The sequence below is a fragment of the Trichomycterus rosablanca genome, chromosome 1 (genome assembly GCF_030014385.1).
Source record: "Trichomycterus rosablanca isolate fTriRos1 chromosome 1, fTriRos1.hap1, whole genome shotgun sequence".
Classification (NCBI taxonomy): domain Eukaryota; kingdom Metazoa; phylum Chordata; class Actinopteri; order Siluriformes; family Trichomycteridae; genus Trichomycterus; species Trichomycterus rosablanca.
The window spans coordinates 52,590,524-52,618,315 of record NC_085988.1 but is presented as its reverse complement, the minus strand read 5'-3'; the positions used below and the strand labels follow the sequence as shown (position 1 = coordinate 52,618,315).

The 27,792-nt window shown below is 41.1% G+C and overlaps 1 protein-coding gene across 2 annotated transcripts in view; it reads left to right on the top strand.

Annotated features, from left to right (window-relative positions):
* Window positions 1-27,792, top strand: part of nampt1 (nicotinamide phosphoribosyltransferase 1) — a 106,477-nt gene that overhangs the window by 46,643 nt on the left and 32,042 nt on the right. For both annotated transcript variants that reach the window (XM_062994582.1, XM_062994573.1), the window contains exon 4: window positions 14,069-14,197. In XM_062994582.1, coding sequence (XP_062850652.1) covers window positions 14,069-14,197 — 129 coding nt within the window. The remainder of the gene's footprint in view (window positions 1-14,068; window positions 14,198-27,792) is intronic.

Below are 27,792 nucleotides of genomic sequence, written 5' to 3'. Positions count from 1 at the left end.
GCATGACTTTAGAGTTGGTAGTAATCCTGGTCAGTAAAGTCATTTCCTCTGTTGGTCTGTAGCTCTGTTATCCCCAATGTCTGCTGCTTGACCTTGTTACTATAAACCACTTTCTTTGAACATGGTGCTCAGTTTTTATACAACCCCAAATCAGAAAAAGTTGGGACAGCATAGAAAATGCAAATAATAAAAAAACACAGAGTTTCTTACATTTACTTTGACTTTCATTTGATTACAGACAGAATGAACCTGAGATATTTCATGTTTTGTCTGGTCAACTTTATTTCATTTATTAATAAACATCCATTCCTGCATTTCCGGCCTGCAACAGCATTTATCAATAAACGTGACGTCTTGAAGGCAGCAAATGTTGCTCTAAGATCTAATTGTACTTTTCTGCATTAATGCTGCCATCAAAGAAGTGTAAATTACCTTTGTCAAGGGCACTGACACAGCCCCATTCCATGACAGGCTCTGGGTATGGACTTGTTGCTGATAACAGTCTGGATGGTCCTTTTCGTCTTTGGTCCAGAGCACACGGCATCCATTTTTTCCAAAAAAAGACCTGGAATACTGATTCATCTGACCACAATATATGTTTCTACTGTGTGATGTTCAATCCTAGATGCCTCAGAGCCCAGAGAAGTTTCAGGACATGGTTCTGGACATGGTTAACATAAGGCTTCTTTTTTGCACAGTAAAGTTTTAAGTGGCATTTGTGCATGTAACTCTGTATTGTAGTGCTGTCTTGTAATCTCTTGCCCATGTGGTTATATCAGCTATTGTTGAGTGGCGGTTCTTGATGCAGTGGCGTCTGAGGGATCGAAGATCACAGGTGTTCAGCTTAAGCTTGCACCCTTGGCCTTGGACGTTGTTAGTATTTCCAAACTTTTGACTTTGAAAATTTTAGTTTTTATCTTTTTATTAGGTTTATAAGGTGATACAACAGCAGTTTAAAAAAAGAAGATCAAAAGACAGATCTAGGGACGAGAAAGAAACCATACATAGAGAAATTGTTACATACATATGTGTATATACATACCTATATCCGTATATTCACCAAATTTTCAACCCCCATCCCCACCCCACTTTTAACACTATGATCCACCCACCCCTTCCCATTTATTTCCTTCCCCTTTACCCCCCTTCGCCCCAGTCTGGCCTGGGTCAGGCATGGTCACATTAAGTAGCGTAATTAAATAAGTAGGTAGATAGTTAAAAAAAATAAAATAAAAAAAATTAATAAATAGGTAATGAACTAGATAATACATTAAGAAAAATTTATTTAAAAAAATAAAAAGTTAATAAGTAAATAAACCCTCTCTCTTCTCTATCCAGACTCCTTATTCCTTACACGTCAGGGACTAATTTGTCGACTTTTTCCTCAATAAAATCGAGAATGGGACCCCACGTTCTATAAAAAAGGTCCAAGGACCCTTTCAAGGAAAATCTTAGCTTCTCAAGCTTTACACAAGTTAGAAGTTCCTGAACCCATCTATCAAACGTTGGGGGCGAGGCATGTTTCCATTTCAGTAGTATTATGCGTCTTGCCAACAATGTAGAAAAAGCAATGACTCTCTGTGCAGTGATAGACATAGATACTTCATAGGGAATACCAAACAAAACGGTTATAGGGTTGGGGTCCAGGTTGCTCCCCAGAGCCTGTTTAAAAAATTCAAAAATCTTGGACCAGAAATTCCCTAGTTTAGGACATGTCCAGAACATATGTACATGATCAGCAGGTGATTGTTTACACCTTTCACAAGCATCACTTCTACCAGAAAAAATATGTGCTAATCTAGCATTGGTAAGGTGAGCTCTATGAACTATTTTGCACTGTAAGAGTCCATGTCTGGCACAGATAGAAGCTGAATGAACCCTGTTCAATATTTCGCACCATTGATTCTCAGGAATAATAATTCCCAGATCTTTTTCCCACAACTCCTTAAAAACGTCATTAGGAGGGGAACGTAACGCATTAATTAGACTGTAGAGACGCGATATTAGATGTTTCTGAGAGCAATCAAGAGCAAAAATTTGATCAATGTCAGATTCGGGAGGCCGGTTGGGAAAGTGAGGGAAAAGTTTTTGCACGTAGTGTCTGATCTGAAAAAAACAAAACAGATGTGTATTGGGTAGGTTGTACTTAGCTGACAGATTAGAAAAAGACATGAATATATTATCCTCATATAGGTCACTAATCCTGATAAGGCCTTTTGTGGACCAAACACGAAAAACTGGGTCAGAACGCGAGGGGGGATCAAAAATGGGTATATTAACAGAGGCATCGTGTAACCCAAACTGCCTCCTGAACTGGGACCAGATCTTAATTGTGTGTGTCACTACCGTATTGAGAAATTTATTATTAGGTAAAGGAAGTTTCGCACTGATCAAGGCATGAAGTGAGCATTGTGAGGTGCCAGTCTCAATATGTGTCCAGGGGGGGTCGCTGTCTGACAGTTCATCATGAACCCAATATAGAAGCTTATGAATATTACAGGCCCAATAATAATGTTGAAAATTGGGCAGGGAGAGGCTTCCATCTGATTTGGGAAGTTGGAGTATAGATTTTCTAAGGCGAGCCATTTTATTCCCCCATAGAAACGATCCAATCAACCCATCCAAATGAATAAAGAAGGATTTTTTAATGAAGAAAGGAATATGTTGAAAGAGATAAATGAACCTGGGTAAGGTAACCATTTTAATCAGATTAACTCGGCCCATCAGAGATAGTGGGAGGGAGGACCATCTATTCAGGTCTGTCTTACATTGATCCATTAATGGCCCAACATTTTTGTTAAAGAGTTCCATGAAAGAACTGGTAAAAACAATCCCCAAATATTTAAATCTTTCCTGCACAACTTTAAATGGAAATGCTGACTGTGGAATCAATGCTGCAGCTGGGTTGACAAAGAATAACTCACTTTTTTGAAGATTTAGCTTATATCCTGAAAGTTTCCCGAATTGTTCTAGGGTATCCAATATTGGTGGTAATGAAGAGATTGGGTTGGAAATATATAAAAGTAAATCGTCTGCATACAAAGAAAGTTTATGAATCTGTTTACCACGCTGTATGCCCTCAAACTGCTGGAGATTGCGAAGTAGTATAGCTAGAGGCTCAATGGCCATATTGAAAAGTAGTGGTGAAAGAGGGCAACCCTGACGGGTACCTCGTTCGAGTACAAATGGGGATGAGTAAGTGCCGTTTATATATAAGGAAGCTGTTTGGGATGTGTATAGGAGTTGAACCCAGTGTATAAAATTAGGGTCAAAGCCGAATTTCTGTAAAGTATAAAACAAGTCTCTTTCTACCCTGTCAAAGGCCTTCTCTGCATCCAAGGACACCACTATTTCCGGAATGGCAGACGGAGGGGAATATAATATATTAAGGAGTCTCCTGGTGTTAAAGAAGGAGTGCCTCCCCTGCATAAAACCTACTTGGTCTGGGTCAATTATTGTTGGCATAAGTGGTTGAAGGCGAAGAGCCAAGACCTTGACATCTATATTTAGAAGAGAAATTGGTCTATAACTGCCACAGAGGGAAGGGTCTAGAAGATGAATAGAGGCTGTGGATAGCGTAGGGGGAAGTGCACCAGTCGTAAAGGAGTCATTGTATACCCGCATCAGATATGGAGCTAGCAGATCTGAAAATGCTTTGTAAAATTCCACCGTAAATCCATCCGGTCCGGGGGATTTACCATTGTTTAAAGACTTTATTGCCTCTTGAATCTCTAAAACAGAGATAGGACACCCCAGATCTTTTGAGAGTGATTCATCTATTTTAGGATAAGTCAAAGAATCAAAATAGTTATGAAGTGCTTGAGGATTAGGGGGCAAACCGAACTATAGAAACTGACATAATAGTCACGGAAGGTGTCTGTGATCTCGGCTTGTTCAGAGACTGTATCACCAGCTTGAGATTGGATCTTGGGGATCAGTCTACAGACACTTAATGTTCGAGCCTGTTGTGCCAATAGCTTCCCTGCCTTATCTCCTTGTTCAAAATATAACTGTTTAGTTCTTTTTAATAAAGTCTCTGTCGCACGGGTTGTCAGTAGCTCGTATTCTGGGTGTAATTGAAGTCGTTTTTTATACAATATGGGAGAAGGGGTAGAGGCATATGTTTTATCGAGTTGGCACAGTTTGTCTGTTATCTCCTTTAATCTGGCTTTCTCTGTCTTCCTAGTGTGGGAGGAATATGAAATAATTTGTCCGCGAATTAATGCTTTGAAGGCCTCCCACAAAGTGCTGCTACCTATCTCGGGGGTATCGTTAATTTCAAAATAAGAACTAATCTGTGTTTTCAAGAAGTCTTTGAATTTACTGTCTGAAAGGACCTGGGAATTGAATCTCCAAAGTCTTAGGGGTGTTTTGTTAAGAGTTAAGCTAATATCGACTGAGGATGGGGCATGGTCAGAAATAACAACAGTGTGATATTCACATGACTTCACCTGCTGCATGAGACTGTTATCCAAGAGAAAAAAGTCTATCCTTGAAAAGGTATGGTGAGCATGTGAAAAAAAGGAAAAAGTTTTGCTGTGTGGATTATGAAATCGCCAAGGGTCTGATAAACCTAGCTTGGCTGTGTATTTCAATACAGCTTTGGTTGATTTCGAAGGGGTGGTCTGCGTCGGTGTCGACCTATCCAAGTTTGTATCTAAAACCAAATTAAAATCCCCACCAATAATTACACGATGACTATCTACATTTGGGAGGTTGGAAAAAAACGTATTGAAGAATGACGCATCGTCCCACGTAGGGGCATATATTGAAGCTAATGTTACTGGTGTACCCTGTAATACTCCCGTGACTATTACGTATCGACCGTTAGGATCTACCACTAATTTTGACAGCTCAAACATAATACCTTTACGGATAATAATTGCAGCTTCCCTGGCCCTAACAGTGAATTTAGAATGGAAAAAATGGCCCATCCAGGCCCTTTTAATGCGGGTTACTTCTAAACTACGCAGGTGGGTTTCCTGTAAAAAGAAAACATCCCCCTGGAGATCTCGCAAATGTGTTAATGTTTTATTAATTTGAACAGGATTGTTCATCCCCTTTGTGTTCCATGTGACAAAACGCACCGTTTTGTCACTGCCTATCTTGCTGCTAGCCATTTACTAAGTTGGGAAGAGTGATTTTGGTCTGGAATAGCATTTGAGAGTGAGAGGGAGAGAGGAGGGAAAAAAAAAAGAAAAGAGAAAAAAAAAAAAAAAAAAAAAAAAAAAAACACCACCATAGGACCATACCTGTACCAGTGCCAGGACCAGGGGTACTCTATGAGCTCTTTGGCTCGTTGCAAGGGGCTATCAACCACCTGCATTACCTCCAGAGACTCGTCCTTTAGCATTCTGTAATAGTAAACCCTTTACGAATACTGTAAACAAAGATACAAACTGTCATTAATAAGAAATTTCACAAGTATATAAGCATTACTAAAAAGAGAAAGTATTTAGGCCATACATTTTAAACAAAAAGTCATCTTCCCATGTACATACTATTGGCCTTCGTATAATAACTGTCAAAATATATACCTGTAGACCCACCCTCTGTACAAACACAAATCAATACAACATGAACAGCAGCAATGAACATGATAATAAATTAAGCTTTCGATCCCTGAATGGATAAACACCATAACAAACATGACTTTGCCAATAACGCAATAGAAGTCAATAATGTAAACTAGGCGTTTAGTCTTTCAAACATCAGGGAGAAGCGCTTTGCAATACTTTAATGTCCAACCTGTTAATCATCATCAACATTGTTGGTCCATCATGAAACACTGATGTACAGTCGATTCGTTAATACTAATCCGGGGTGCTGTTAACACTTGCCAAATAGTCCTTAGCTTCATCGACCGATGTAAATCTTTTTCTGGTTCCATCTTTTGTGAGCTTCGCGGGAAATAACAGCGCGGGTTTAAGGCCTAGGTTGTAGCAAGCCTTTAGCACATCCCGGTATTTAGCTCGTTTCTCTACCACCTCAGGAGCATAGTCCTCGAAAATAGAGATTGGATTACCTCTGTACTGGAGTGTGCCACGCTTCTTTCGGGCCTCGCGTATAATTCTCTCCTTGTGTTGAAAATAATGAAGCCGAACGATAACTGCTCTCGGTCTCTCGCCTGGCTTCGGCTTGGCAGCTAAAGTTCTGTGAGCCCGGTCAAACTCCGGTGGAGAAGGGAGAACATCGCCACCGAGAACCTCCGCCAACAACTCCGGAAAAAAAGTAGTGGGGCGAGGACCTTCAGTTGACTCTGGTAAGCCGAGGATTCTTATATTATTCCGTCGGCTTCGCGACTCAAGATTGGTAACCTTGGCCGTCAGTCTGATGTTAGCGTCTGTAAGTTTACCGCATGTCACTTCAAGAGCGCGTATACGTTTGTCAACTAGGTTTGCGTTGGCTTCCAATAAGGAGATTTTTTTATGTGTTCATATGGTCCAGTTTGGTTTCCACCGAGGATATCAGCTTTAAACTCATCTGAGAGTGTTTTATGATGTTTGTTGAGAAGATTCGTAAGGGTCGCCATATTAATCTCGTCCCCAGGCTCCGTGACTGGATCAGTTTTTGCACTCGGTTTTTGTCGATTTGGAAGCCATAATTCGATGACAAGCGATCTCTTAAAGTAAAATAAAAATAATTCGAGACAGAATAAAAAAAGGCTAAGGGTTATTAAAAGTTAAATTCTGAAAACGGTGCAGGAGCGAGTCATAAGCACGTCTACTCCATTCTCCTGCTTAACCGGAAGCCGGTCTTTGAAAATTTTTAGCTTTTCTTTGAAAGCTCTCTACAGTTGTCCTCTGCAGACGGCATTTTTTAAGACTGCGCTTAATGCCGGCAACCATTGACTGGACCAAATACGACGTAGGTCATGCAGCAAGTAGTGCTGAGCAAGTAGTCATTATTATATAATTATATGAACGGTAATATGAATGGAAACATTGTAGAAATTAAAAAGGATCATTTATAAGCATAGTTTTAAAAATGATGCATTGACTTAAAATATTGACGGTGACGCGTTGTTAGCGGCGGCGAAGCGGCTGTTGGCAGCGAGACGGCGTCACGATGGTGAGCGGATCAGCATGCTGGCGTCCGAGGTGGCTCTGCTGGTTCGGCAGTTGGTCGATTACTTCCTAAACGAGCTGGCCCCAAACGAGCTGCAGAAGCACGTGCAACTAGCAGCTCCAAGTTCCCTGGGAGAGGCAGTTAGGGAAGCGGAACATGCGGAGCTCATGTTCTTAAGCCACACTCGGGATCAGTGCTGTGTACCACTGAGCCACCTGCAGCAGTAGGCAGACCAACGGCTCGACAGCTGGCGTGCTGGCGGTGCGGTGAGTGCGGACATAAAGCCGCCCAGTGCTCCATCCATAGTTCTGCGGGAAACGGACCGGGAGCCACCCAATGAGGGGCCTGGTGGCTCCTGATCCACCTGTCAATCTCTCCTTGTTTTCTTCGGCCAGGGTCGGCGGACATAACAGCCCATATGTGGAATGTTTAATTAACGGAACTCCGATCTTGGCGCTCGTGGACACAGGGTTGTCTGTGTCGCTGACCAGGAGTTTTACCGGACACCGGGGACGAATTTGAACTGTCGCCGGTCACCGGCAACCATGTTGGATTACCAGGGCTGGGAGTACTACCAGACATTGGGGGTGGACACGGCAAACTGGAAGCGGGTCCCAACTGAACTGTCGATGGTCACCGGCGACCGTGTTGGATTACTGGGGCACCGAACGCTTGTGATCGATTCTGGGGGTGGGCCGATTACCCATCATTTCAGGTTAGGTCCCATCAAAGACAAAGAAGAGGGGCGGATTTTTTGGGGTGCGTTGGTGCCGTAATTGACTTCAGGAGTGGAACCGTGCATCTGAATGGGTTAACAGTCGAGGTTCGCAATGGGGCTATGCCGTGGGACTGCTCGTGCACCCAGTTACCGGCAGGGTCCTCCGACACGTGCGGGCCACCAAGGGGGCCGGAGGAGTCTCCCAACATCCAAGCGCTGCGTGATCTGTGGCAGTGCAGTGGCGTGGGCCTTTCAGAGGTGCAGAAACAGCATCTGTGGGACCTGCTGGAGTGCTTCGCGGGGGTCTTTGCAGTCTCAGAACAGGACTGCATAAGGACCGGGCTGGTGCAGCAAGACATCAACACGGGCGATGCCTCCCCAATCCGTCCCTATCCCGCCGGCCTTGTGTAGACACTGACTGCCGCTACTGTCTGCGTGCGGAGGAGAGATATGTGGATGTCGGACAGTGTGCCGCAGTGACAGTAGCAGGCCCACTGGTTAACTGCCTGGAACAGATGTCTACAGAGGATTTTAGACTGGCACAGATGTCTGACTCAGAGCTCGCCTGGGCTTTACAAGGGCTCGCCGCATCACACCAGCCGGATTGGGCCGCTGGACCAGTGGCGAAGGCTCTTCGCTCGAACTGGGACAGTCTGAGGCTCGAACTAGGACTTTTGTGCCGGGTGTGGGAAGAACCAGTGCCAGGGGGCCATGTTGTACAGACTGTCGTCCCGCGCTCGCTGAGAACGTTGGTACTGAGGGCCATGCATGGTGCGCCGGGTTCAGGGTACTTTGACTCGAAGACTCTGAGGCAACTGCGCCAGCGGTTTTACTGGCCTGGCTGCTGTACGGATGTTGAACTATTTGTACATTGCTGCGACACATGCAATGTGAAGAAAGGGCTGTCACAGCAAGCACAGCCCCGCTCCAACCCATGCAGTCAGGTGCACATATCCAGTAGCCGTGGACATCCTGGGGCCGTTCCCGAGACGACAGGGTTCATGCCGACAATGCTCATGTTCGGAAGGGAGGTTAGGAACGCACGTGGATCTGGTTTTTGGGGCACCTCCGGATGGGGGAAGAGATGCTGCACTGGGACCCACCTATGTCTCGGAACTCATGTCTCGGTTGCAAAGAGTGCACGAGCTGGCCAGGACACACCAGGCGGATGCGGGGATGAAACTGAAACGGGCCTACGATATGCGCTGTGTCGGGGAGCCCCTCATGCTTGGCACCGAGGTCTGGCTGCACAAGCCTCGCCGAAAGAAAGGTCATTGTCCCAAGCTACAGTCCGCCTGGGTCGGGCCTTGCACCGTGAAGGGTCGTCTGGGGGAGGTGTTCTACCGCGTTTGTTGGGGGAGACGGTGTTTGGTGGTGCATCGTGATTGGTTGGCCCAGTACAGGCCCAAAGTACCTGACACTGAGCGGGGTTTGGACACAGCAATTACACCACCCGCTCCAGAACGCACCGAGGCTGTAGTGGACAGACCCCGGCACGAACGGCGACCACCGCGCAGGTTTCAGGACTTTGTGGGGGTTGAGTGGGTCACCGGGATGGTTGACCTTTGAGGGGGGGGGCTGTGTGGCATCTGCCACTGTGGGTTAGGGGGGCGGAGCGGGTTTTACCCAGAGGGACTCGCGGCCGCGGTGTAAATAGTTGTTTTATTCTGTTTTGTTTGGTTTGTTTATGTTATTCGGAGTTCTGTTTAACATTGTTAGTTTATACTTGAACATGTTTGTTTCTTTATGTGTTAAATCTGTACTTACCGTAACCGTGGAGCGCAGTGATAAGGATGGTGTGGCTACGCTAACGGGTGTTGTGAAGTAAGTGTATGTGCGTGTCTTAAACCGTGTAACCATTTACATTTTCTACATTTAGCAGACGCTCTTATCCAGAGCGACTTACAGAAATGCTTCCATAGTAAACATTTCATTTCTCGAACACGAATCTGCTGAAACCTGTTAGAACCAAAGTTTTTTTTTTTTTTTTTTTTTTTTTGAAATGGAAATTTTTTTTAGTAAATACGTACAAGTCAGCTTAAGTGTTTAGTAAAAAGGTGGGTTTTTAATCGTTTTTTTAAAGACAGCAAGACACTCGGATGTTCGGACAGACAGAGGAAGTTCATTCCACCACTTGGGTGCTAGAACAGAGAAGAGCCTTGATGCTCGTCTTCCTTTAGTCCTGGGTGGAGGCTCAAGTCAAGCGAGACTAGCGGCTCGGAGGTTGCGTGGTACAGAGCGGGGTTTGATTAGGCCTCGAAGGTAGCTTGGGGCTGGTCCATTTTTGGCTTTGTAGGCGAGCATCAGTGTTTTAAACTGAATGCATGCAGCTACAGGAAGCCAGTGAAGAGAACGCAGCAGTGGGGTGATGTGGCTGGTTAAAAACCAGACGGGCAGCTGCATTTTGAATGAGCTGCAAGGGTTTAATTGTGGACATGGGAGCTCCTGCCAGGAGGGAGTTGCAGTAGTCCAACCGTGAGATTACAAGTGATTGGACCAGAATCTGGGTAGCTTCCCTGGAGAGAAATGGTCGAATCTTCCTGATGTTGTACAGGAGGAACCGGCACGATCTTGTCATGTGGGCTATATAAGGAGAGAAGGTCAGCTGGTTATCCAGGACAACACCAAGGCTTCTTACCTTATCAGATGGTCTGATCTGGGAGTCATCAAGAGAAATGACTAGGTCCTGGGTTGGAGACTGATCTCCGGGAATCAATAAAAAAGCTGTTCCTGTTGTCATGGCAACTCGCGACTCTGACTCTTCTTCGCCGATGCTACAATATATTAACAAATGAAATTAAGTTGTTCAGACAAAACATGAAATATCTTGGGTTCAAACTGTCTGCAATGAAATAAAAGTCAAAGTAAATGTAAGGAACACTGCATTTTTATTTTATTCAAATTTTCCGTACTGTCCCAACTTTTTCTGATTTGGGGTTGTACTTTTCATTGTTCATACAAGATTTGCACAGTGGATAGTAGATTTTTTCACTGATAAATTCAATCATGGTCCTTTTTATATTCATGACAGAAATAGAATTCGGCCCAGAGACAAAGCAAAACTAAGTGTATACAATTATTTTTTGGAAGTAGAATGTATTGTATTGAACATTAATAAGTGTCAGAGACTTCATAATGTTCAGATTTTTACATATTAAAAACCATTTTCTGCTGGTGATGCAAAAGGTACCGAATTATAGGAATGACCCAAGTAAAAATTAAGTACACTTAATTTAATCTGCGTCTTCATATCCATTGATGAGTTCCCAAATGCCATGATCTTCTTTTTTGGGAAACACAAAATGCATTTCATTTGCCAAGATGCATTTGTCGCGAAAGCAGCCGACCGTGGTACATCAAATAATACACTTTAAAAGAAGAAATCTGTTTCACATGCAGATTCCAGTTTGCACTTCATTTGGTGCCTGACTAGAAATGCCTAAATGAAAAATAAAAAGACAGCTAAAATAGTTGAATAAATGGGTTAATAAAAGCTAAAGTAATGAGTCTGTTTTGAATATGTAGTGAGTAAAATTTACAGATTTTTCTTTTAAAATATAGTAAGTAAAAAATAAATAGGTAAGTAAACAAGTACAGATATTTAAATGATAGTACAGTAATGAAGTACTTGTACTTTATTACTTACCACCTCTGCATCAGGGTAATAGTGATGCTGCAATAGTTTAGTCTCATTATCTGCACAAGAGCATTGGCTAATCGAAAAAAAGCTGCAGTCATGTCAGCAAAATCTAAAGAACAATGAGAAATTGAGGCTGTGGTGCTTTTGGCTAATGTTAGCCAAATGTTAGTGTCAGCAGTGTGAGCTTTTCTAAAGAAAGCTGAAAGAATGCAACAGTGCATATGTTTTAGCAGTAGATTTATTAAATGTAAAAAGATAGAAAAGTGTTACTACAGGCAACTCTAAAAGAGTAGTATCAATAGTACCTCTTAATAATACATTATTAAGATAAGTAAAATTTTAAGGCAACAATATTGAACTACCATGTGAATTTAGGTTTAATTTCATAAAGCTGTTTAAATCTTGCTTCTGCCTTCATTGCATCTAATGAACATTACTGTTTCTGTCTGGTAATTTTACCTATTGTGTCTAAGGCTTGGTCACAGAGAAATGGCGTAACTTTTTCCCTTTGAATGGCAAGGTTTATTGTACATAGTCAGCGACAATATTCAATCAAATCTAATTTTGGTAGGGTGGGGAAAGTCTCCCTTTTCCTGGCAAGAGATATAACTGGAAATGTGCCAAATTGCTGTGCAGATGTTATAGATTGTAGTATCATCTCAGTCTTTTTAGAAGTAAATAACACCTCTAGAACAGACTAACCCTTAGGCAGTGTAAGAGGTAAAGAAACAGTGAAGAATAAGAGAGGGAAATTGATTAATTCCTTTTCCTGAAATGGATTAGTAAGCATGGACAGTAAAACTAAATGAAGGGGAAAAAGTAGAAGAAAATGAGACAAAAATGAGAGAATTTACTGGAACCTGAATTTTTTTGCTTCATATATAGTGGTGTTCAAAGTGAATAAAGCACAAAATCATTATAATAACTTTTATTTCCATAAATGCAAATGCACTGAAAATACTACACTTTCAATTCTAATTCAAAACATTAACAAAATTTTGCCAGTTTGTGTTAATCCTTTACAGAAAGTTAAGAAAAATGAATATTAGGCTGTTCAAAAAAAATAGCAGTGCCAGCAATTTTCTTTAAAAACTCAAAAAATTTATGTATAAACTGAAAAAAATGTTTGAGGTTTCACTTTACTTTAAATTACTGAACTGATATTTAGTGGCATAACAATTGTTTCCGAGATATGTGTTGCATGGAGTCGACCAACTTCTGGCACCTCTGTACAGGTATTCCAGCCCAGGATGATTAGACTACATTCCACAGTTCTTCTGCATTTTTGGGTTTTGCCTCAAAAAAATGCGTTTCAGATGTCAGCCTACAAGTTCTCTATGGGATTGAAGTCAGGGGATTGAAGTCAGGGGATTGGGCTGGCCACTCTATTAACTCAATCTTGTTTGTCTGTAACCAAGATGTTTTGGGTCATTGTCATGTTGAAGCACCCATTTTAAGGACATTTCTTCTTCAACATAGGGCAACATGATCATCTCAAGTATTCTGATATATTTAAACTGATCCATGATTCCTCGTATGCGATAAATAGGCGTAACACCATGGTATGAAAAACATCCCCATATCATAATTTTGTACCACTATGCTTTACTGTCTTCACAGTGTACTTTGGCTTGAATTCAGTGCTCGGGGGTCGTCTGACATACTGTCTACGGCCACTAGACCCAGAAAGAACAATTTTGCTTTCATCGGTCCACAAAATGTTGGGCCATTTCTCTTTGGACCAGTCAATGTGTTCCTTGGCAAATTTTAACCCATTCAGGTCATGTCTTTTTCTTAACAACGGGACTTTGCAAGGAGTTCTTGCTGGTAAATTGACTTCACTTAATCATCTTCTGTACTCACTGGTAACTTCAGATGTTCCTTGATCTTTCTGGAGGTGTTCACTGGCTGAACCTTTCCCATTTTGGCTATTCTTTGATCCATTCGAACAGTAGTTCCACGCTTCCTTCTGCATCTTTCAGGTTTTGGTTGTCACTTCAAGGCATTTAAGATCATTTTAGATGAGCAGCCTATAATTTGCTGCACTTCTCTGTATTTTTTTTCTTTCTACAATCAAGTTTTTAATCAAAGTACGCTGTTCATCTGAACAATGTCTGTAACAACTCAATTTACCCAGTATTTCAGAAAGAAATGCGCTATGACCAACCTGTGCAACATTTGCCACCCTCCTACTTTAAATAAGGGCCAAAATTGACACCTGTTCTTCTGCAGAATGAATGACTTCACCAATTGAACTCCTCACTGCTATTATTTTGAACAAGCCCCTTTCAATCAATGCTTCGATTACTCAGAATGAGTGGCATGCATGTCCTAATTGTCGGGTTTGTTTTGTCTTCATTACTCTACTACACTTTCAAGTAAATTTTTTGCTATTTAGAAATATCACTTCTACTAAAAACAGTGATTTATCAGGTTAATGATGATGTTTTTTTTTTTGAACACCAGTATTAACACTTAACATTTTAATTATATCTACCTGTCACAATAGCAACCTGCCATAATAACAGTGGTGCTTGAAGCCCCACTATTGCAGCTTCAGATGAAATATTTGCATTGAGATCATAAGAAAATGCTTTGTCTTGTTCATATAACTAATCGTTCACTGTGCTCTGTGTCTATAGAAGTACAATGGCCATCTGCCAATTGAGATCAAGGCTGTTCCTGAGGGAAGTGTGATTCCACGTGGAAATGTTCTATTTACAGTGGAAAGCACAGATCCTGAATGCTACTGGCTTACTAACTGGGTAGAGGTAAGTCATCCTGACTGTTTGTAAATAAAAACAATAAGTATACAATTAGGCAATAGGTTTGTGTAATTAATATATGTAATTCATTGTAGACCTTGTTGCCAACTGGCTGGGAAAATGTATACTCTTGCTAATTAAGAGCCCTTGCAAAAGGACTTATGCAAAAAAGTTTTTGCCTTTTCCCAATTGCTTCTGTTTTTGCATATTTGTCACACTTATCTTTCATGTCATCAAACTGATTGTAACCCCAAATCAGAAAAAGTTGGAATAGTATGCAAAATTCAAATACAAAATGCAGTGAAAAATCAATAAAAGTATATTGTATATTATATATGTTATATATATTTAGTTTAAGACAGTGTTTCTTGTTTTGTCTGATCAACTTCTTTTTATTTGTAAGTCCATTCCTAAATTTTAGGCCTGCGATATATTCCCAAAAAATTGGTACAGTTGCATTTTTTATTTCAAAAGTCTCCACACATTTTCTATTTGGGACAGGTTGGAGCAGCACAGTGGCTTGGTGGGTAGCACTGTCGGCTCACAGCAAGAAGGTCCTGGTTCGATCCACAGGTGGAGCGGGTCCTTTTTGTGTGGAGTTCTGCATGTTCTCCCCATATCTGCGTGGGTTTTCTTTGGGAGCTCTGGTTTTCTTCCCATAGTCCAAAGACATGCAGGGGGGTGAATTGGAGATACTAAATTGTCCATGACTGTGTTTGACATTAAACCTTTTAACTGATGAATCTTGTGTACATTTACATTTTTGACATTTAGCAGACGCTCTTATCCAGAGCGACTTACAGAAGTGCTTCCATAATAAACGTTACCTTACTCTAGTTTAAGTAGACAACAGTTCAAGAACATACATCTGCTGAGAACCTGTTAGAACCAAAGTGTTGTTGTTTTTTGTAATAAGCAACTACTGTTTCTGTAAACAAAGTGTGTAAAACATGATGCCAGTCCAGTACCCATACCCTTTTTCCCACAGCCATTCATTTGTACTGTGTGCAGCATGTGGTTTTGCATTGTCTTATTAAAATATTTATGGAGGTCCCTGGAAAAAATTTCATCTTGAAAGCAGCAAATGTTGCTCTTAAATCTCTGTTATGCACTGAAATTTCTCCGGATTCCTTGAATTGCCTAATGATATGCGCTGTAGAGATCCCTTACAACCTTTTTTTAAGGAACACTGTTTTTAAACATTTCAGTGTTTTTCTCATGCATTTGTTGACAAACTGGGGTTTCTTTGTCCATCATTGCTTCTCAAAGGATACTGCTTTTGCCCTGATGGCTGCAGGAATGAAGGATGGATGACAGCTTGGCTATCATCCTCCTTTCTCCCACCTCCTCTGCAGGTTCGAGTTGACAGTTTAAGACAGAGCTCGCTTTCTTGATCAGCTTGTTCAGTCTTTTCCTGTCTCTCTCCAAGATTGCACCTCCCCAGCATGCCATTGCATAAATTATGGCTGACGCTACCACAGTGTCGTAGAAGGATCTTAGCAGTGGTCGGCTCACTCCAAAGGACCTCAGTCTGCTCAGTTGGTGGAGGCAACCTTGGCCATTTTTGTAAAGAACTTCCGAATTGCTAGACCAGTCCAATTTGTTATTGAGGTGAACACCCGGGTATTTGTACTCCCTCACCATCTCAATGTGATCAATCACAGGTGTGGTGTGATGCAACCTTTTCCTGAAATCAATCACCAGTTCTTTAGTATTACTTGTGTTAATGTGAAGCACTATGTGAAGTTAATGTGATCATTCTGGCAGATGTAAAACATCAAAACAAAGTCATTTAAGTCTAACAGTCCTGGAGAGCCATTATCCACAAATGGGCAACACTTGAAACAGTGGCGAACCTTTCCAGGAGTGGCCGGCCTACCAAAGTTTCACCAAGAATGCACCGATGACTTTTGTAGGAGGTCACAAAAGAACCAAGACAAACATCTAAAGAACTGCAGACCTTACTTTCCTCAGTTAATGTCAATGTACACAATTCTGCAGTAAAAAAAACACAAAACACTGCTGACCAAAAACAGGGGTCCTCCTAAATCTGGTTTATAGCTAACACCGCATTCCAAGTCATACCACCTGTCAAACATATCACCCTAAGTTTCTCTTCCTTTTCAAAATGTGTGTTCACTACAGCCATTTACAAAATATGTGTTAACTACAGCCATTTACATCCTTTTTTTAAACGATGTATTCCCCTCCTTCACCATTTTATTTCATTTACCAGCATGCCAGTTGAAGTATTTTCTTTGGGAGCACTTTCCATCATTTCATTTAACTCACTCAAGAAATGTTTTTTCTACCATCTTTCAACCCACTTGAGGAGCATACGCACTGATGACATTTTATCAGCGTTCTATAAATTTTTAGCTTCACACTTCATTTTATTGCATTTTATTTGCAAAGTGTGTTTCTCACATGAAATAATTCATTGATTAAAACAATAAACAGCATTGTGTTCAAATGAATTTTCCTTGTGAATTTGTTGATGACAGTTGCCACACTTAAGTATTAATCATCAAGAATCATTAAACAAAACATAAAAAAAAAAAAAGCAAAATAATCAATTTTATTACTCAGCTGAGGACCCTCTCATCATATACCGTCCGCCCTATCGCAGTATTTGAACCCCGCTTTACTGCCCCTTCAGGCCAACTCTGCTCAGCAACCCAGCTCATGGCCGACTTTCCACATCAAACTTATCATTTTACAAGAATGGTCAGTTTGTTAGGAACATGGCTGTGTGTATATGTGGGTGTGTGTCTTAGTCTTTGGAATTCTGAAACCTTCAAAAAGTCACTTCTACCTCTGCTTATTGTTCTAAGAAAGCAGAAACTTATGAGATATGTAAAGAAGTATTAAAATATAAAATTTTCAGTCACAGTCTGGACTTTGATTAGGCTATTAGGTTATTCAGATATAAACATATTTATTGTTTTAGTTGGTTTTCTCAAAAATGGCAAGTATGTTAGGTCCTGACTAAAGTGATCCTGCTCTTTACTAATTTTTCTCTGTTAATGTCTTCATAGTATGTATTCATGTTCTTAGATTAGGGATCTGTCCTATGTTTAGCATTGGGTTAGCATTAGCTTAGCTTTAGCCTTAGTCTTTAGTCACTGTTCACCTCTTGTTTTTGTTCATGACCTTTTATTAGTCCTTGTTCTGTTGTTGTCTGTTTTTCAGTAAGTTATAATAACATGCTGTGCAAAGGTACTGTGCAAAAGTTTAGGCATGTGTTGAAAAATGCTGCAAAATAAGAATGCTTTCAAAAATGGAAGTGTTTATAGTTTATTTTTGATTTATAAACTAAATGCAAAGTGAATGAACAAAAGGGAAATCTAAACTAAATCAATATTTGGTGTGACCTTCCTTTGTCTTCAAAACAGCATCAACTGTTCTAGGTACACAGTTTTGGAAGGAACTCAGCAGGGAGGTTGGTCCAAACATCTTGATGAACTAACCACAGATTTTCTGTGGATGTAGGCCTGCTCAAATCCTTTTCATATAATTCCGACAGACTCGATGATGTTGAGATAAGGGCTCTGTGGTGGCCATGTAATCACTTCCAGGACTCTATGTTCTTCTTTACACTAAATATAGTTCCTAATGACATTGGCTGTATGTTTGGGGTTGTAGTCTTGTTGCAGAATAAATTTGAAGCCAATCAGATGTCTCCCTGATGGTATTGCATTTACATTTCTGGCATTTAGCAAACACTTTTATTCAGAGCTACTTACAGAAGTGTTTCCATAGTAAACATGTACCTACTCTAGTTCAAATAGACAACAGTCAAAGGATACAAATCTGCTAAAACTCTGTTAGAACAAAGTTGCTATAGATGCTATAAAGTGGCTAGTAAGTGCATGTTATTGCTCAGCCTAAGTGCTTAGTAAAGTGGTAGTAGTTTTTCTGGGAGAGGCCTTACTGATACAGTGTAACTTCCCAAAAAGTCCCAAATAGCTTGTTTAGATGTAGAGCTCCCGCCCTCACAGTGGGGCGACTGGGCTAGTTCTGGTAAGTATCTAGGTTTAAATGAATCAGCTCCTCCATAATACAGTTATAAACATAAGCCACGTCTTAATGGTCGTGGAGGAGGACTAGCCACAATTTATGGCAAAGAAATAGGCCTAAAACAACACATAACTAACTTTTTTGAAGTCCTTGTTGCTGACATAGTCAATCAGTCTTCATTTGATAAAAACTAGTACAGTGGTACCTTGTAACTTGATGTCCCATAAACTCAAAATCTTTGAAACTCGATGCCCTTCGTGGAGAAATTTGTACCTTTAAACTCGACTTCTACCTTAAACTCGAAGTGTGTGTGACACATTTATGATGTCTGTTTTACTTTAAATAAATGAGCATTAAAAAAATCCAGAAAAAGTTAAATATCTATACCCGTGTGTTGTTCCATTAGGGATATAATACACTTTTTTTTTTTTTTTTTTTTTTTTTTGGATTTTTTAAATTATCTATTTTTTCCTACTTTTTCCCCCCAACTTTTATCCCCATTCTAATCGTGTCCAATTACCCTGACTGTGTCCTCTATACTGATTCGACCCTTTTTGCCGCTGACTGAGGACGCCACTCAACTGAAATGCGCCCCCTCCGGCACAGCCTGCATTTTTCACCTGCACGAGCCGAGTTCATACACCGAGAGACACTGCGCACGGAGGGTCACACCCCCCTCAATGTTATTACTCAGCCCTGTGCAGGGGCCGTCAGTCAACCAGCAGGGGCCGCAGTTGTACCAGTTATGAGGACCAGTGATGGCATAGTTACCTTTAAAAAGTAACTTAGTTACTTTATTGATTACTTGATTTTAAAAGTAACTTAGTTACTTTATTGATTACTTGATTTTAAAAGTAACTAAGTTAGATTACAAGTTACTTTATTAGTTACATTCAGCAGCTGCCGTAATGCAACTGGAGCTGCGTAGGCAATTGAAGCGGAATAAGAAACAAGAAAGAAAACGGAAAACGGAGTCCTCTGTTCACAAGTGTAAGTAAAATACATAAAATAAAATTTTTAAAGACAAATAAATAACAAAAAGACGATAAATATCCAAAATTTTGGCGAGTGGGGTTTGTAATGAGTCTGTAACTATGGTGATATTACGTCATTACGTAGCGGTGTTGTGTGCATACTGCACACTTCTGTACTGAAACTATGTACTTATTTACTGGCAGAGTAGTGCATACTTCCTCCAATCTAGTGCATACTCTGTAAGTATGCGATTTCGGACGCAGCTCATGACTTAATTGCCCGAGTTGCAAAAATAGTAACGCACAGTAACTTGGATAAGTAACTTTTACTGAAAAATGTGGTCAAATTAGAGTAACGCGTTACTAAGTAACACGTTACTGACATCAGTGATGAGGACCTATGCTCCGACTCTACCCCTAAGCCCCTGAACAACAGCCAAACGTTGTTCATACTGCCGCCCAACCCAGTCGGAAAGGTAGAGCTAAGTTTCGATACGATGCATCTCCCAACTCTGGTGAGCTAGCGTACTTTACCGCTGCGCCACCTGAGCGGCAATCCACTTGTTTTTCTTCTTGGTGGCCATCTTGTGTGTTTCCAGAAAATATTTCTAGAATGTAAATATCCACATCTATCTGTGTTTGTTCACCTAACTAAAGAAAACGGTCCTAGTGGGATAAATTATTCTCTCAGCTTTCGCGGTAAAAAGTGGTAATTCATTAACTAAGCTGTCACTTATACCAGGGTTTTTCAAACTCTGGGTCGCAATCCTTGGATGTTTCTTGAGCCAAAAAAAATGGGTCGCCCAAAAATAAATAAATAATAAAATTTTAACAGGCTCTCATAAACAGGATTGTTTTTAACAGGCACATCACGAACGCCCCCTAGTGCGGGCTTTATTACAGTGCTGCAGCTCAGAACTGTGTTGAGCCTAGTTGCTGCTGTTCAAACCTTTTATTCAGAATAATATACAGTGTATCACAAAAGTGAGTACACCCCTCACATTTCTGCAAATATTTCATTATATCTTTTCATGGGACAACACTATAGACATGAAACTTGGATATAACTTAGAGTAGTCAGTGTACAACTTGTATAGCAGTGTAGATTTACTGTCTTCTGAAAATAACTCAACACACAGCCATTAATGTCTAAATAGCTGGCAACATAAGTGAGTACACCCCACAGTGAACATGTCCAAATTGTGCCCAAATGTGTCGTTGTCCCTCCCTGGTGTCATGTGTCAAGGTCCCAGGTGTAAATGGGGAGCAGGGCTGTTAAATTTGGTGTTTTGGGTACAATTCTCTCATACTGGCCACTGGATATTCAACATGGCACCTCATGGCAAAGAACTCTCTGAGGATGTGAGAAATAGAATTGTTGCTCTCCACAAAGATGGCCTGGGCTATAAAAAGATTGCTAACACCCTGAAACTGAGCTACAGCATGGTGGCCAAGGTCATACAGCGGTTTTCCAGGACAGGTTCCACTCGGAACAGGCTTCGCCAGGGTCGACCAAAGAATCTGAGTCCACGTGTTCGGCGTCATATCCAGAGGTTGGCTTTAAAAAATAGACACATGAGTGCTGCCAGCATTGCTGCAGAAGTTGAAGACGTGGGAGGTCAGCCTGTCAGTGCTCAGACCATACGCCGCACACTGCATCAACTCGGTCTGCATGGTCGTCATCCCAGAAGGAAGCTGACGCACAAGAAAGCCCGCAAACAGTTTGCTGAAAACAAGCAGTCCAAGAACATGGATTACTGGAATGCCCTGTGGTCTGACGAGACCAAGATAAACTTGTTTGGCTCAGATGGTGTCCAGCATGTGTGGCGGCGCCCTGGTGAGAAGTACAAAGACAACTGTATCTTGCCTACAGTCAAGCATGGTGGTGGTAGCATCATGGTCTTGGGCTGCATGAGTGTTGCTGGCACTGGGGAGCTGCAGTTCATTGAGGGAAACATGAATTCCAACATGTACTGTGACATTCTGAAACAGAGCATGATCCCCTCCCTTCGAAAACTGGGCCTCATTGCAGTTTTCCAACAGGATAACGACCCCAAACACAACCTCCAAGATGACAACTGCCTTGCTGAGGAAGCTGAAGGTAAAGGTGATGGACTAAACCCAATTGAGCACCTGTGGCGCATCCTCAAGTGGAAGGTGGAGGAGTTCAAGGTGTCTAACATCCACCAGCTCCGTGATGTCATCATGGAGGAGTGGAAGAGGATTCCAGTAGCAACCTGTGCAGCTCTGGTGAACTCCATGCCCAGGAGGGTTAAGGCAGTGCTGGATAATAATGGTGGTCACACAAAATATTGACACTTTGGGCACAATTTGGACATGTTCACTGTGGGGTGTACTCACTTATGTTGCCAGCCATTTAGACATTAATGGCTGTGTGTTGAGTTATTTTCAGAAGACAGTAAATCTACACTGCTATACAAGCTGTACACTGACTACTCTAAGTTATATCCAAGTTTCATGTCTATAGTGTTGTCCCATGAAAAGATATAATGAAATATTTGCAGAAATGTGAGGGGTGTACTCACTTTTGTGATACACTGTATATATATACTGTATATATATATATATATATACTGTATATATACAGGGGTTGGATAATGAAACTGAAACACCTGGTTTTAGACCACAATAATTTATTAGTATGGTGTAGGGCCTCCTTTTGCGGCCAATACAGCATCAATTCGTCTTGGAAATGACATATACAAGTCCTGCACAGTGGTCAGAGGGATTTTAAGCCATTCTTCTTGCAGGATAGTGGCCAGGTCACTACGTGATGCTGGTGGAGGAAAACGTTTCCTGACTCGCTTCTCCAAAACACCCCAAAGTGGCTCAATAATATTTAGATCTGGTGACTGTGCAGGCCATGGGAGATGTTCAACTTCACTTTCATGTTCATCAAACCAATCTTTCACCAGTCTTGCTGTGTGTATTGGTGCATTGTCATCCTGATACACGGCACCGCCTTCAGGATACAATGTTTGAACCATTGGATGCACATGGTCCTCCAGAATGGTTCGGTAGTCCTTGGCAGTGACGCGCCCATCTAGCACAAGTATTGGGCCAAGGGAATGCCATGATATGGCAGCCCAAACCATCACTGATCCACCCCCATGCTTCACTCTGGGCATGCAACAGTCTGGGTGGTACGCTTCTTTGGGGCTTCTCCACACCGTAACTCTCCCGGATGTGGGGAAAACAGTAAAGGTGGACTCATCAGAGAACAATACATGTTTCACATTGTCCACAGCCCAAGATTTGCGCTCCTTGCACCATTGAAACCGACGTTTGGCATTGGCACGAGTGACCAAAGGTTTGGCTATAGCAGCCCGGCCGTGTATATTGACCCTGTGGAGCTCCCGACGGACAGTTCTGGTGGAAACAGGAGAGTTGAGGTGCACATTTAATTCTGCCGTGATTTGGGCAGCTGTGGTTTTATGTTTTTTGGATACAATCCGGGTTAGCACCCGAACATCCCTTTCAGACAGTTTCCTCTTGCGTCCACAGTTAATCCTGTTGGATGTGGTTTGTCCTTCTTGGTGGTATGCTGACATTACCCTGGATACCGTGGCTCTTGATACATCACAAAGACTTGCTGTCTTGGTCACAGATGCGCCAGCAAGACGTGCACCAACAATTTGTCCTCTTTTGAACTCTGGTATGTCACCCATAATGTTGTGTGCATTGCAATATTTTGAGCAAAACTGTGCTCTTATCCTGCTAATTGAACCTTCACACTCTGCTCTTACTGGTGCAATGTGCAATTAATGAAGATTGGCCACCAGACTGGTCCAATTTAGCCATGAAACCTCCCACACTAAAATGACAGGTGTTTCAGTTTCATTGTCCAACCCCTGTATATATATATATATATATTTATATATATATATATATATATGTATATATATATATATATATATATATATATACAGTGTATCACAAAAGTGAGTACACCCCTCACATTTCTGCAAATATTTTATTATATCTTTTCATGGGACGACACTATAGACATGAAACTTGGATATAACTTAGAGTAGTCAGTGTACAACTTGTATAGCAGTGTAGATTTACTGTCTTCTGAAAATAACTCAACACACAGCCATTAATGTCTAAATGGATGGCAACATAAGTGAGTACACCCCACAGTGAACATGTCCAAATTGTGCCTAAAGTGTCAATATTTTGTGTGACCACCATTATTATCACTGCCTTAACCCTCCTGGGCATGGAATTCACCAGAGCTGCACAGGTTGCTACTGGAATCCTCTTCCACTCCTCCATGATGACATCACGGAGCTGGTGGATGTTAGACACCTTAAACTCCTCCACCTTCCACTTGAGGATGCGCCACAGGTGCTCAATTGGGTTTAGTCCATCACCTTTACCTTCAGCTTCCTCAGCAAGGCAGTTGTCATCTTGGAGGTTGTGTTTGGGGTCATTATCCTGTTGGAAAACTGCAATGAGGCCCAGTTTTCGAAGGGAGGGGATCATGCTCTGTTTCAGAATGTCACAGTACATGTTGGAATTCATGTTTCCCTCAATGAACTGCAGCTCCCCAGTGCCAGCAACACTCATGCAGCCCAAGACCATGATGCTACCACCACCATGCTTGACTGTAGGCAAGATACAGTTGTCTTGGTACTTCTCACCAGGGTGCCGCCACACATGCTGGACACCATCTGAGCCAAACAAGTTTATCTTGGTCTCGTCAGACCACAGGGCATTCCAGTAATCCATGTTCTTGGACTGCTTGTCTTCAGCAAACTGTTTGCTGGCTTTCTTGTGCGTCAGCTTCCTTCTGGGATGACGACCATGAAGACCGAGTTGATGCAGTGTGCGGCGTATGGTCTGAGCACTGACAGGCTGACCTCCCACGTCTTCAACCTCTGTAGCAATGCTGGCAGCACTCATGTGTCTATTTTTTAAAGCCAACCTCTGGATATGACGCCGAACACGTGGACTCAACTTCTTTGGTCGACCCTGGCGAAGCCTGTTCCGAGTGGAACCTGTCCTGGAAAACCGCTGTATGACCTTGGGCACCATGCTGTAGCTCAGTTTCAGGGTGTTAGCAATCTTCTTATAGCCCAGGCCATCTTTGTGGAGAGCAACAATTCTATTTCTCACATCCTCAGAGAGTTCTTTGCCATGAGGTGCCATGTTGAATATCCAGTGGCCAGTATGAGAGAATTGTACCCAAAACACCAAATTTAACAGCCCTGCTCCCCATTTACACCTGGGACCTTGACACATGACACCAGGGAGGGACAACGACACATTTGGGCACAATTTGGACATGTTCACTGTGGGGTGTACTCACTTATGTTGCCAGCTATTTAGACATTAATGGCTGTGTGTTGAGTTATTTTCAGAAGACAGTAAATCTACACTGCTATACAAGCTGTACACTGACTACTCTAAGTTATATCCAAGTTTCATGTCTATAGTGTTGTCCCATGAAAAGATATAATGAAATATTTGCAGAAATGTGAGGGGTGTACTCACTTTCGTGATACACTGTATATATATATATATATATATATATATATATATATATATATGAAACTCAATGTCTTTTAAACTCAATGCCACTGCCAGAACCAATTGACATTGAATTTCAGTACATATTCAGCACAACCTTAGATAGTGTAGCCCCAGTTAAAACTAAATTGATTAGGGAGAAAAAGCTTGCTCCATGGTTCAATGACCACACACATGCTCTAAAACAAGCAGCAGAAAAATTTAAGCGCAAGTGGCGGCACACTAAACTGGAAGTGTATTAGATAGAATGGAAAGATGCCCTAACTGAGTATAAACATGCACTTATAAAAGCCAAATCTTTATATTATTCTTGCTTAATAAAGAATAATAAGGATAATCCTAGATTTTTTTTTAAGACCATGTCCAGACTTATTAAACATTTTATTAAAACCAAGTCTAATACTCCCTCTGATTTTTTTTATTTTTTTATTTTTTTATTATTTTTTTTTATTTAATGACAAGATAGAAAAAATATGACTTCCAAGTCATTAGGCCTCAATTCACTTTGAGAAGCATGGACAATAATAATGACTTATCCAACAACGATATCCAACAAAATTCCTATAATCCAAACTCCCAAACTGAAGTAAGTAAAATTGATTATATCATCAAAGTCGTCGTCATGTATACTTGACTGTTCCAACTTGAAGATTTGCTCGCTGCCATTGTAGAGTCTGCTAACATGTTTTTATAACTTTAGGCCAATTTCAAACCTTTCTTTCGTGTTCAAGACTCTAGACAAAAACAATAATTATGTTCCTATTTGAACAAAAACAGGATTCATGAAACATTTCAATCAGAATTTAGACCCAACCATAGTACCGAAACTGCATTAATTAGGGTAGTTAATGATTTATTCATGTCCTCATAATAGATGCATCTCTTTTTTTTTTTCTATTCTTAGTGCATCGTTTGATACTGAAGATCATAATATTTTGCTGAATAGGCTACAAAATACAGTAGGTGTTCAAGGACTCTCTGTTTAAGTCCTTAAATCCTTACAAATAAATTTGACCTGACTGGCTTGACTTCCTTGTGTGTTGTTGCTGTGCTCAGTCCATGGTGTATGTGACCCATGACTCGTCTTCCACAACCTCACCTTTGTAGCAAAGTTTGGCTGTTCCTCACCCAGTTTTCAGCTATTACCCAGTATTCAGCTCCTCCACAGCTGTTTCTGTTTTCGTTAATGACTGTGTTTGAACCTACATAAAAAGTGGTCATACCAAATATTGATTTGATTTAGATTTTTCTTTTGTCATTTACTTTTACATTTATGTTGTTATTAACACTTCTATTTTGAAAGCATTCTTACTTTACAGTTTGTTCTTTACAGCTTTTATAAATATGTATATATGTACAACCCCAAATCAGAAAAAGTTAGGACAGCATGGAAAATGCTAATAATAAAAAAAAAAAAACACAGTTTCTTACATTTACTTTGACTTTTATTTGATTGCAGACAGGATGAACCTGAGATATTTCATGTTTTGTCTGGTCAACTTCATTTAATTTATTTAAAAACATCCATTCCTGCATTTTAGGCCTGCAACACATTTCAAAAAATGTTGGGATAATAAGCATTTACTACTTTGTATAGTTGCCATTCCTTTTCACCACACTTAAAAGACGTTTTGGCACAGAGGATACCAAGCGATTTAGTGTTCTAGGGTTTATTTTGTCCCATTTTTCCTGCAAACACATCTTAAGATGTGCAACAGAACAAGGCCGCTGTTGTCGCATTTTTTTGTTTCAAAATTCTCAGTCAGGACTGCAGTCAGGCCTGCAGTCAGGCCAGTAGTCAGGCCAGTCCAGTACTTGTACCCTCTTCTTCCCCAGCCATGCCTTTGTAATGTGTGCAGCATTGGGTTTTGACTGGAGCCAGTGATAGCTCAGTTGTTAAGGTACTGGACTAGTAAACAGAAGGTTGCCGGTTCAAGCCCTGCCACCACCAAGTTGCCACTGTTGGGTCCCTGAGCAAGGCCCTTAACCCTCAATTGCTCATCGCGTTCCGCTTCACTGTGTAAGTCACTTTGGATGAAAGCATCTGCTAAATGCTGATAATGTAAATGTAAAATGTTTTGCATTGGGTCTTGTTGAAAAATGCATGGACATCCCTGGAAAAGATGACATCTTGAGGGCAGCATATGTTGCTCTAAGATCTCAATGTACTTTTGTAAAGTGTAAATTACCTTTGCCAAGGGCACTGACACAGCCCCATACCATGACAGAACCTGGCTTTTGGACTTGTTGCTGATAACAGTCTGGATGGTCCTTTTCGTTTTTGGTCCGGAGCACGTGGCATCCATTTTTTCCAAAAAGACCTGGAATGCTGATTTATCTGACCACAATACACGTTTCCACTATGTGATGGCCCATCCTAGATGCCTCCGAGCCCAGAGAAGTTGACGCCGCTTCTCGACACGGTTAACATAAGGCTTCTTTTTTGCACAGTAAAGCTTTAAGTGGCATTTGTGGCACAGTAAAGTTTTAAGTGGCATCCATATTGTAGTGCTTGACAAAGGTTTGCCAAAGTAAGCTGAACACCCGTGATCTTCTATTTCTCAGACGGTACTGCATCAAGAAACGCCACTCAACAATATAACCACATGGGCAAGCGCCATTGACCACACTGAAAGTCCTTGAATTGTTTAATGATATTAGGCTCTGTAGAGGGGAAAATATGCAATTCCCTTCCAATCTTTCTTTGAGGTACATTGTTTTTAAACATTTCAATAATTTTCTTACACATTTGTTGACAAACTGGAGATCCTCTGGCCATCTTTGCTCATCAAAGACTCACCTGTTGACATCACCTGTTTAGAATCGCATTATTATTTAGTTTTTTCATTTCATTACTAGCCCTAAATTGCCCATGTCCCAACTGTTTTTGGAATGTGTTGCAGGCCTAAAATGCAGGAATAAAGGTATATTAACAAATGATATTAAGTAACGCAGACAAAACATGAAATATCTTGGGTTCAAACTGTCTGCAATCAAATAAAATTCAAAGTTAATGTAAGGAACACTGCATTTTTATTTTATTTGTAGTTT